The 12,376-nt window shown below is 36.1% G+C and overlaps 1 protein-coding gene across 1 annotated transcript in view; it reads right to left on the reverse strand.

Moving 5' to 3' along the window:
• Nucleotides 1–3,698: 3,698 nt before the first annotated feature.
• Nucleotides 3,699–12,376, reverse strand: part of ABCD3 (ATP binding cassette subfamily D member 3) — a 28,532-nt gene continuing 19,854 nt past the window's right edge. The window contains exons 14-23 of the mRNA XM_071564781.1: nucleotides 11,832–11,920; nucleotides 11,683–11,755; nucleotides 10,590–10,653; nucleotides 10,153–10,230; nucleotides 9,995–10,060; nucleotides 9,803–9,892; nucleotides 9,462–9,581; nucleotides 8,926–9,030; nucleotides 7,489–7,545; nucleotides 3,699–6,755 (exon numbers count right to left, since the gene is read on the reverse strand). Of these exons, the coding sequence (XP_071420882.1) occupies nucleotides 6,678–6,755; nucleotides 7,489–7,545; nucleotides 8,926–9,030; nucleotides 9,462–9,581; nucleotides 9,803–9,892; nucleotides 9,995–10,060; nucleotides 10,153–10,230; nucleotides 10,590–10,653; nucleotides 11,683–11,755; nucleotides 11,832–11,920 (820 nt within the window). The 3' untranslated portion in view covers nucleotides 3,699–6,677. The remainder of the gene's footprint in view (nucleotides 6,756–7,488; nucleotides 7,546–8,925; nucleotides 9,031–9,461; nucleotides 9,582–9,802; nucleotides 9,893–9,994; nucleotides 10,061–10,152; nucleotides 10,231–10,589; nucleotides 10,654–11,682; nucleotides 11,756–11,831; nucleotides 11,921–12,376) is intronic.

The raw sequence follows: 12,376 nt of genomic DNA on the forward strand, positions 1-12,376 counted from the left end.
AGCTGGCACCATTCTTGCTCCTGACTTCCCTTGGCTCCTTTGCTGATGTTCCCATTTCTCTCCCCATTCCCTACTCATTTCCATTACCCATTTTCCCCAGAGATGAAGCCACTGCCTCTTTCTGCAAACAACTGGGCAGATCTCATTCAAGTCAAAATATACTACCTGAATAAATCTATATCCCTTAATCACAATCAAGAACATACTAATATCATGGAAGGAATTTTTTGTTTTACACTCTACAGCTTTACTTGGGCAGTTAGTAAGCCAGTAACTTCCAGAACATTTGCTAGCACTGCTTTGAGTACCTTCTCATTGAACCTAGTATTTTTAGTACTTTATTTAAAATAGCAATAATCTTACTAATCTGAACTCAAAGAATATTCAAAGTTCCAGATCTCATTTATTCTCCCTGATGAACTTTCTTCTAGTTTTATTTTCAAATTTTCCACCTTAGTACTTCAAGACATATTTAAGTAGCAAAGTACCGTCACTGTTTCATTCACAAAACTATTTCATCAAAAGAGGTTTAATTAAAACTCACCTTCTTCTGAACAGAGAAATATTTTCCCAATGAGATCACATGGTAATTTTTTTAATTAGCTACTCAGTAATCACATAACTCAATTAAAAAGCTAGTGTAATAAAACAGTTTAGAATGACAAGTGAGGTTTTAAAACATTAATAAGGACTTCTTATTCCAGGAAGAAATGTGGGTTGTTGGGGTAATTTGTTTTTGGTTTTTTTGTTTATTGTTGTTTTTGTTTGTGGTTTTGTTTTGCCTTTTTTTTAGTGCATGCATTCTTGATTAACACAAACATTTTTCCCTTGGCTGCCTTCATACTTTACCATCCACTCACACTGAGCATCATCTCAGTCTCATTTCCTGTCTTTCCACTTTACTCTTACCCTGATCACTTGCTTCCACCAAGGGTACAACCACACCACTGTATGTCACCACAGTAACAGGCATTATAGCAGTGGGACTGTGAACACCAAAGATCTGTTCCTCCTCTGCCCTTCACATTGCAGGTTTCTTACACTGGAACAGTGACCCTGCAAACACAACTTGTACTCTGTGAACAATCTCTGCAACATTAATTCTGCAATCTGTCAGGTTCTTATGCTTCATGTGACCCCAAGCGGCAAAAAAAGGCATAATCAGCATGTTAACTATCAAAATGTTCCTAAATGGCTTGCACCTTGAGACCCAGTTAGAATCCAGATTTCACCAAAATTTCAAGGAAGAGGGCATATGAAATTTGTTAATCTTCTCTTTTCTAGTAATGAAGAGCAACAGATAGATCTCATTGAGTTGTTCAAACATATTAAGGGTGGGAGCAGCTCTCTCTTCCCAAACACTCCCTATCTTCCATTTAGTGCTTCCCTATGACAGGTTCTTCAGGAATCTTGGATTGCAACATACCTGTGTTGTCCAACTTTCAAGCACTGCTGGAAACCAGGCCCCAGTTAACAATCCATCAGTACTTATTTACCCATTGTTTGCACATTGGTGTTGAAGCTCACACAAAACCCATACTCCCTTCTCCTGACATACTTCTCCTTTAGTCTCAGAATCTAACTCAGGAGTAGCTCAGAATTAGGAGATTTTCATGCTGTTAAGCTTCTTACCAGACTTTCTTTTCTGAGTATACTTCAAACAGAAAACAGTTTCCTCTTGCTGCCCTTTTAACTCTTACAGAAATAGACCGAGAACCTCAGTCTTGTAGAAGCACTGAAAAAAGTTGTACATATCATACATGGAGAAGCCCTGTAAGTTACACTGAAGTACAAGCTGTTTGGGACTGTGACAATATGCTATCTGTCCAGCAGTGAGAAGAAAGGCACAGGTAGGAATAGCTGGAAGGCAGCTGTGTTTGTAACCAGGGCTATTTTGGGCTGTGTGTGCTTTGAGTTCTGCTGAGCTTGTCTTGAAAAAGCAACCCTAAGAACATCTTTCAAGGAAAATGACCTTCCACTCTAGAAGAGGCAGTGACAGGCACAACAAGTCAAAACAGGTCCCTGCTGAGAGGCTGCTCTTCGGTACCCAGTCTCTCAAGCAGGTCACTACACTATAGCACAAACTCAGGGACAATATACATGGTGTACACAGGAACTGTCCCTAAGACACATCTACTCAAGTACCTTCTATTCCACCAGCATGATGCACCCCAGGGCCTTTGAGGAAGTTTAGGGAGGTAACACCCAAAGTATGAAGAGAATTTTGTGAACTTTTTGTGAACTTACTGGAAGTAGCCTTTACAAACCCCTCTACTTAGCACTATTATAAATACAAGTATTCTAATAATAAAAAAAATTAAAGTGATATCTTTAGTTAGCATTTGTGGCTTAAAAAAAGGAAAGCATATCAAAGTGTAGATTTGACCTTGGCCCTTAATACCCTAGTAAGCTCCAAAAAAATTTTGCAAAAGGTTCCTGGCTTTTCAGAGAAGTCCTGTTGCAATATATGATTGGATCCAAATTTTAAGAAGCCTATGGCACAAAAGCCTTTGTCCAGAATGCTGTATTTTTGCTGCCTGGTCCTTTAGTAAACATTCAAAAATCCTGCACCAAGGCTATTGAACATGCTCAGAATATGGTGGATTGATCTTTGTAAAGGAGTTTGCATTTTCTGCTCCATGGCTTCAGTGCTACTGTTCAAGGAACTAGTGTCTTCCCACTATATAAGGAAAAATTTAAGTGTTGAGGCACACAAAGCAAGCATTTGGAAAAAACCGATAATTGAAAGCCCAGAGCAGAACAAGCAACAGACTTCATGCTAATCTAAAACAAATTTTAGTATCAAACATCCCACCCACAACACAGAAGTTCCTTTTTTTTTTTTACTCTCTAGCTCATCAGCTAAATTGAATGACAGATTTTCAAGACTGCATCCTTGGTTGAGACGTTTCTTTCAAAGGGAGCTCTACCCTTTAAGATTAGTAATGCAACAGATGGGTTGTGTAGCCATCTCAGTTACGAGAAGGAAAAATCAGTATTAGCATTAGAAAACACTGATCACTTTAAAATCAGTTAATTCAAGCATATCTTGGTTGCACTTTTACACTTCTGTGTTTCAAGTATCCTGATAGCTGATATATCTACCACAGCAAAGGAAAACCATTAAAAATCATAAACACAACAAAAGAGGAGAGTGATTATCTTATTTTCCCTTAAGGAGCACTCAGAAGAATTACCACAGTATGTACTATATTATGTTAATCCTGTTCAGGTCTATACTCTTCTAAAATCAATAAAGGGAAAAGAAATGGCCAGCAGACAAAGGAGAGAAAGATCAGAATCACAGAATATTCTGAGTTGGAAGGGACCCACAAAAACCTTCAAGTCCAGCTCTTAAGTGAATGGCCTGTACAGGGATTGAATCCAATGACCTTGGCATTACAAGCACCAAACCGTAATCAGTTGAGCTAATCCCAGTATGGGCTTAAAACAGATTACTGCACCTAGAATCCAATTGCTCTAAGTACATATCTTCAAGTACTGAGCTCGTGGACTTGGTTAAGCCTATAACTGGATGGCATCACCTGGCTGATTCTAGGTCAAATTTCAGACAGTACTGCAGACTAAGTGGAACACAAGTCAACTGGGTCACTGAGTTACTCTGCATTTGTTGAATATGCATTCTCTGTGTTATTACAAAATTCCTCATCATCAGTAAGAAACATAAAAAGCCTAGATACATTTTATCTTTAGATTTATTATTATTTCAGAGGCACTTAATGTCTTACATTTATATAGCGCCATTTCCCCCTCCAAAACACTTTACAGTATTTACACACAGGAATGTTTCCCACCACTGTTGAAATGCAGCCATCTGACTATTACCAGTACCGTCTTCAAAGCACCAACAGTTTGAGACTGAAAGTATTCATCAGTACTTGTCTTACTAAGAGAGTTCAGAATTCCGATTCATGAACTTCCAGCTTGTGCTATTAAAGAAACATAACAACTAAAATACAGTATCACAGTGCAAATCTGCAACAGAACCGAGACTTGGATCATTTTCATTAGTTTTTACAATCTTTCATTAGATCAAGTCTATCTCAAAACACTTAAGTGTAAGGCCTTTTAAGAATATAATTCTAAAACATCATTCCATTTTATACTTTCTTTATAAGTATCTCTTACAATCAAGCACAGAAGAGTATTTTAATTTCCTTCCAGTATATTTAGAAACACTAAGTCCTGGCCCTAAGGAGATACCAGTATCCTCAGTTTCAATGAGTTTCATGGCATCTAAAGGCAAACCTATTCCTCCTTGGTTTTGGAGATGGATTTTTTGTTTGTCTGTTGTTAGTTTTAAAAATAAATACAAGATTACACAAAATTCTGTTATAACGTGTTAAATTGTAAAGTACAATTGGGATTGGCTGCTGGGGGGCTATGTAAGTGTGCTGTGTGTGGTTTTGCTTGTCAGCATTAAAAATACATCTATCCCAAGTTTACTACTCCACTGCAAAAGACTGCCTGAATCACAAAGATCATAGCAACTTTCTCATTTTAGAGATTAATTTTTTTCTCCGTAAAAGGCTACTAAAACAGCCCTTCCAAGAGAAGTTGCATCTGTGCTAAGAACTTTCAAAAAATAAAATCCAAACAAAAAAACCCCCTGACACAATAACCTATGTGGCATCCCTATTTTCATGGTTACAATTAAAAAAAGACTATGACTCCCATACAGCATGCTGCTACCTGCTACCTTACAGCTGATGTGAGAATGTGAATGAACAGGAAAAGGAGATTAGTTAAATCAGGTATCTATTTGCCTTCTCATTAAACAAGCACAAAAAAATTATTCTGGTACCTTATTCTCTTGAATATGCTTTTTTGATTTTCATTGATGCATTATACTCTGAATCTACTGTGGTCACTAGACTCTTATACCACGATAGCTGTTTGCATTTGAGAACTTCAAAAGAATAGTGGCAGGAAGGGGCAAGAACCATGACAAAAGAAAAAATATTAACAGATAGCAATTTCAGCATGAAAGATTATGACTAATCAGACTGGGAAAAAATTAACAAATAGCAGTGCATCCAAGCATATGTCCATTTCATAGAAACTTGGGGTGTTTTTTTAAAATCTAAATCCTTGATAAAAGATGTACAGAGAACAGATGTATCGCATATTTTATGCATGCCTTCATTTAGTGCATTCCTATATTATATCTTACATGGAACACTAAAAAACTACTAGACCTTCACTGTACAACAAGTATCATAAATATTTGTTTTAAAGCCTAAACAGAAATTCAGTTTGAATTATACCTTCCTATTCCTTGATCACAAAAATCACCTTGCTGCATTTATGTTTGTCAGAGTCAAATGACAACCACGCTAATCACTTGTATGGAAAAAACAAACACAGTAAACTATTTTAAGAGTTTGGTTTCTTCAAGGGGATTTGGCAGCTCGTACAAGAAAACCAGCAAAGACTAGAGATTCTTAGACAACAGTGAGAATCACTGGTAAATAATTTGTATCAGAAATCAGGAAACACTATGACAAATAGGAGAATAAACAAAGAATGAAATCATTGCTCTCAGCTTCACAGCCTAGAAGGCCAGAATGGGAGTACCACTATCACTTACTTTCAAATTCAGGCCCGAAGGGTAGCTAAAACCAGAAGATCTGATTTTTTGAAGAGGGAGAAAAGGAGTAGCTTGGAAAAAGTAACTGCTGTATTACAGGACTGAACACAAGACAGACAACAGTCTGCTATTTCAGATTAACATTCTTGAGCCCATTCTAACCTCTACTGATTTAAGAAAAGGAATGACTGGACCCATACACTTTTCTCTGTTTCTTCTTGTGGGAGTCATTCATTTTTTCAGAGCTAAAAACATGCACAAGATTGTTCAATACAAGGATCATCACTCTTCTTGCCCACCTTTTTTTTTGTGCATCAGTCCTTTCCTCCCTCAACTTCCTCTCTACTATTCATTCCTACACTACTTCTCTGAGAGAAAAAGGACAGCTGGGGTAGGGGATGGATGAAGCTCTTGCTAAACTGGGAGAGAATGGGATTGCTGAGCTGCAGAGAGAACTGCATGGACAGACAGATGTTAAAGAGAATCCAACACCCAGCAAAGAACAAGCTTGATTTGTTGGGGTTTTTACCACCAGAAGGAATTAGTTTTGTCTTTTAGTTTCAGTTCATTCCTTTTCAGCAAGGGCACATTGGCTACATCACAAGGCTGGAACAAGGAAAAGGCTCTTTCATTTAACAGGGCACAGATCTGAAGATGGGACAATGTCGTGCACCACATGAGATCACTCTGAAATATGCATAGAACAGAGCAAAAATCCAAGACTGCTTTGCAGGAACAAGAGAGGTAGAAACCCTAATTTTAACAGGGCTTTTCACTGAAGGGAAAGAAGGTCTACAAAAGTCAAATCAGCTGATTTCAAATGGTTTGCATCCCAGGATGAATCAGGTTACACCAATTTAAGCCCAATTTAATTTAGGCAGGTTTTTAAACCACAAGAATAAGGACATTCTTAGTACATATCAATAATTAAACCAACATATACACAATTAGCAATATCCTACATAATAGTAAATGCTTAACAAGCTGACTAATTTTATGGTACATTGTCTGACATTCTACACACTTCCTGTAATCATCAGTCTCTGTAGCAGTTCAGTTTTTGACTTTAAGATCCAAATTCAACTGTGTCTTCAGTTATCTTCTTGAACTCGTAGTTTCCTCTGCCATCCATATGCAAATAGAACTGGAAAAGAAAAGGTACGTTATTAGCCACCTACAAGCTACTAGATCTATAAATGCCTTACTAAATTGTATTTTAAAGTAGTTTTAAAAATAAAAAAAAGCTTTAAAAAGTTTTAGCAAAATATTGAACTCAACTAACCAGCAGAGGGTGAGCTGCTTCTACATCATATTTCAGTAAATGCCTCTGTAAAAACCTTAAACTGTTTTTTTTGCATATCATACATCAGCCACCCTCAGGCTTAACACTGCTCTCTTGGGGTTTGTGACAATATACTTTAAGTTACACATTCATCCCTGTGTATTCATTCAGCATTTTTACCCACACATACGGTATGTCTGCATAAAAAGAAAAGTAAAATCTTAGTTTGCAAGAAAAGAAGTTCATGTATTAGAGACAAACTTTTTTTTACATCACAGATATATTACGTATAGTGAAAGCAAAACACCAGATTCTAATTCAAGGGTTTTTCTAAGAAAGAAGACTTAAGCATCTAGTGAGCCTTTCATATTTTTGTGGCTCCTTTTACAGATACATATAGGGATTTTTGGATAGTGTTCCTTCATAAATATAAGCATAACATTATTTCAAATACTGAAACTGGAATATGAAAGTAAAATATTAAAAAAAACCAAACAAACAAAATGCCATCTTGAATTTCAAAGTCAATTTAACAGTCAGTCAACAAAACCACCACCACCTACAAGGTATTCTGAGTAAAGCAAAGACTACATACATCATGATGTTTCCAGAGTGACTTCCTGTGGGAAACAGTGAAGAGAGTGATGCCAACCTATATGATGAAAATACCCACAAAACAGTTACTTTTTCTCATGGGTTAGACATTCTTTATTTTTCAGCATTACATCAGACGAAGATCTTAAATTCATAACCGCAAACTTCTAGATAATTATTAACACTATACATATATAGCCTTAATATAATACTTGCAGGGAGGGGGAAAAGCAAGCAGGAGGGATTTATCTTTTTTAATTGATTTCACCATTCTTTTGCTTCTAATGATTTATCAAACAGAATGGCAAACCAGGCAAAGGAGGTAAGGTAGGAGGCAGGTAAAACAATAAACCTGGTGAATAAAGAAAACCTGATAACAAAAAAACCCAAACCCACAGAAGTTATACTGAATTATAGAGCGATAATTTAAAGGTGACTAATCTTCCTTTGTTTCCTTGTAACTCAGTTAACTATTCATCCTTAACAGCAGCAGCAAGGACAAAATGGCTCTGATGATAAAACAAGGCAATTTTTTTCCTTCTGCAAGGCCAGCTTAACCAGGAATTCTATTTTTCAATAACATGTATTAGCCACTTGGCAAGTACAAATGAATATTCAAGTTAACAGAATAATAAATATATGGAAAATACACTTAAAAATTGTCAGCGTATTGATATCAGTGTCGTAAAATTATTTCATGAACTAATGTCCTTTCTTCTGCAGAGTCCTCACCTACTGTCCATTCACTACCTACAGAAGGCTCCTCAAGTTTCCACTTCAAGTTTCAAGCATGTATTTCAGTGGATGCACAGCTTTGCTCCATTATCATCCTGAGAATACTGCTACTAATAACTAACGTTATTTCAAGCCCATTCTTTCCCAGACTAGGAGTGTGAAATTGGATCTTACTGATATTTCACATGGCACTACATAGAATCTGAAATGGTGAGCTTAAGAGGAAAAGAAAAAACAAAATTATATTTAATATCATGTTTTCGGAGAGCGCTTGGCTTTTCCTATCTCAGAATAGATGGAAATGTAAACTTCCAGCCTTTCACTTCTGTTGCCCTGGCCAAAAGAAAGCTTATGATCAATAAAAAAGTCTAAAATTTTAGATCCTTTCATCCGGACATTCTAAGACTATCTGGAAAAGTAAGGTTGCTCAGCAGTTAGAAAGAGTTCTCTGTATATCACAGAGCCTACATGTACACCTAAATTGCCCTGATACAGAGGCTACATGTACACCTAAATGATCCTAAGACTACAAAACAATTACTGAATTCTAATGTGCAGAACATTGCATACAATTCTAAGCTTTTTTTTAGTTGGTTTTTTTTTAATTTTTAGTCTGCACTAGGTATAAGGAAGAGTGAAACTAATACTGCTGTTAAGTTTCCTCTTAACACAAAGTGATACAATTATAGAATAAAGAGCTTACCTTTCTGCAGTGGCTGTAAATGTAGCCTTCTACATCAACACTAACAGCACTGGTGCACTCATCCAGAATTGCAAACTGGGGCTTGTGATAGAATAACCTTGCCATCTGGAATACAAAGCAAAAAAAGCTGCTGTGGATACACAACTACAACCAATAGGGCAGTGTTGGAAGCTAAACCAAGAATTAGTGTCAAAAAATTTACTATGTCAAGGGAATTAAGTTGGTACTTACTGAAATCTGAAAATTCAAGAGTGGTATACTATCTTTGCTACTCCTTTCAAGACAATTTTTTAGAACTTCTGTTTATACAATGAAAGCATGAGGCATGGTAAAAGGGTGGTAAAAAGTCAACATTTCCTTTTAAATTTTGAGTGCAATAAACACAATTTTCAGTTGTTTTCTCCATATTCAGTTATTTCACCTTTTGGTGGTTTCTCCTACGTAAAATATTTAGTTAGCAAAGCTAGTTTACAATCCAGATTATATTTTTTACTTATGTTCTGCATTTGTTAAGCATTTATGCTTTTGAGACATACTGCCATTCTCTGTTTCTCTCCCCCGCTGAGGACATCCATCCAATCCTGAACGCTGTCCCAGCCTCCTTCACGTTCCAAGATCTGACCCAGCTGGACATTATCCAAGTACTCCTTCAGCACCTTTTACGGAAACAGGAATCACCAATAAAGCTTACATGAACTTAACAAAAAAATGGCTGAAAAAGGTTATAAAGGATTATACCTTTGTGTTATCAATCCTGATTTATCAGTATTAAAATCAAATTAAATGCAGTGTTTTTAATAGCAGTTTCAATATTACTAAATCTGAAGCATTATTCATCCTAAGTAAGACAAAGGGTTAATGAACTAAGTATCATTACCTGGTCAGAAATCCCTTTCTTTCTCTGATCTTCCAAAGTATCTGGATATATAACTTGATCTCTGAGAGTTCCAAGAGTCATATACGGTCTCTGAGATACAGTTAGAACCAAAGAAATATGTCAAATATTTCTAAACATAGTGAAAGTGGAAAGAAAGAGAACACTATTGTCAAGTAAAGCACTTGGTCTCACCTGGGGAACATAGAACAACTTTCCTCTTACAGGTTTTGTTAAACGTCCACCAAACAAGGGCCACAACTGCAAGAGGAAAAAGGTTAAAACTTGACAAAAAAGTCCGATTACAACAGTGCTTTGCACTCTCTCCTATTTGTCTCAAAAGGTTCCCTTACCTCACCAAGAACACGGAACAGTGAGCTCTTCCCACACCCATTTGGCCCACAAATAAGTACATTTGCACCAGATCGAACCTAAAAATCCAAATCCAACACATTAAAAAGGCAGTGAAGAAGTTCTGTTGAAAGGTTCTACAAACAGCAAGACAATGTGGTATCAGCATAGGCTTGTACACACATACTTGCTGGAATTCTAATGAGTAATTTCCAGCAATAATTGATTTTTCCCCCAATCAGTTTAGCGCCAACTGCTGGAAGACAATACATCTGTAGTAATAAAAACTTCTTGGGGGAAAATAGCTCATTGTCCCTTTTTAAAACTAACATGATGACTCGTTTGTACTTTTTTTATAAATCAGATGACCTTTGAAGTTGTCCTCTTCACTTGAAAATTTTATATTAATATACTTTTCTATGATATTAAAAAACCTTACCTCAAAGTTAAGATCTTGAATCAAAACATCTCCATTAGGTGTCACCAACGGAACATGATCAAACCTGTATGTATTGCAACATGGGGGGAAAAAATGAACAGTAAAAAAAGTTAATACTGCATCCTTACTTCAGAGATTTATGGAACAGGGCAAGACTTCAGCAGTACTTCATTCACTCTCCCAGTTTCAAACTATTAACAGCTGAGGAAGTCAAAGTACCAAAATGGTACTTTAGCATTGAAACATCTAAAGGGATTTTTTTTTATCGCCTTCACATATTTGTTTTCCAAATCCTTCTAAGCCTTTGGTCTCCAAAACATCTTGGGGATATAAATGTACATGTAAGGATGCACTTCATTTTAAACCTACTAGTGAAGTGTATTTCGTTACTTCTAGGATACACAATGAATGAATTCTTTGGTCACCTCCCCTTGCCTTTCTTTTAACATGAAAATACTAAAAATAGCTCTATCATCTCTTTCCTCTTTTCCCCCTTCCTCCAGTCTTTCTCCTCCACTTCCCTATCTTCTTTCCACACTGACCAGATTGAGGTTACTTAATCTCTTAACTGGTTGTATTTTATGCCTTTAAGTAGTAATACTATGTCAGTGCCATGTTCCTCTGACAGCACACAATGAAGGAACTGATCCCTACACAAGTACATCAATGACATCTCTAATCTAAGCATGTGGAATTACAAGCAAGTATTTTCAAAATGAGTACAGATTCGCCCCTGATTTTTACAGCTGAACTATATAATGGAATAAAATCTGTACTTAACATGTTATTTCTAAGAGGAAACAAAATGGTCTAGGAAGTCATTTTCCAAAGGACAGTAGGAAATGTTATCAAAAAGCCGAGGTTCAGGGAGCAGATTATGTCTTCTGCTACCATGAGTGGATAAGGATTGACTTACACAATAGAAAAGCTGAGTGGGCATGAGATGGAATTATTTGTAAATAAACAATAGCACAACAGGAACTGCAAATTGTAATCATGTGTATTAAAACCTCTATTAATAGTCACAAAGGAGAAGACTTAAAAGCCAATCTACATGAAAAATACCGAACTCAAGGAAACTTGGTACACATACTTGATAAGGTTATCAGTGTTGATAATTTCTCCAGATCCAGGTATCAAAGGCAAAGCTTGCTTTTTCTCCACATCTTAAATTAAGAAAAAAGTATTAGAGACTGGAACACTACACAGAGATGCATATATTACATATTATGTCACATCTACCTTTTTCTTGTGATATCATAGTACGTTGGTATTTGCCACTATTCAAGTCCTTCAGAACCTGCATTAATTCTGTAATTCGAGCTGTAAAGCTAAAAAAAAAAGAAAAAAATCCATAGAACCTCTAATAAAGACTGTTTAACTGTCAAAATGACAAAGTTATTTATCCCAGCATAGAAACAGAATGTTTACATTTTAGAGTTGCACCAGATTATCCAATATTCACAATATTTACATGGTCTTTTTAGTGTAATAGCCAAATTTTTTTTCTTAAGATACAAAAAAAAAGTTTGGTAAATAATCAATGTATAATTGATTTAAGAGCATTTGACAACACTTTTCAATTAAACAGTCGAACTGTATGCTGCTACTATTCAGATGTGAAATAGTGGACGTAATTAGCACATCTTCAGGTATGTTTCCAGCATAAAATGTTTTTAATGTTTAGATTTTTAGGGTGCTGCAAGGAACAAAGTACATAAGTTTATATTAATTCTACAGGTAGTTTCTTAAAGTGAGACGAGTAATAGCAACAAAAGTTTAAGAAA

This window comes from Pithys albifrons, chromosome 10, assembly GCF_047495875.1.
Source record: "Pithys albifrons albifrons isolate INPA30051 chromosome 10, PitAlb_v1, whole genome shotgun sequence".
Classification (NCBI taxonomy): Eukaryota; Metazoa; Chordata; class Aves; order Passeriformes; family Thamnophilidae; genus Pithys; species Pithys albifrons.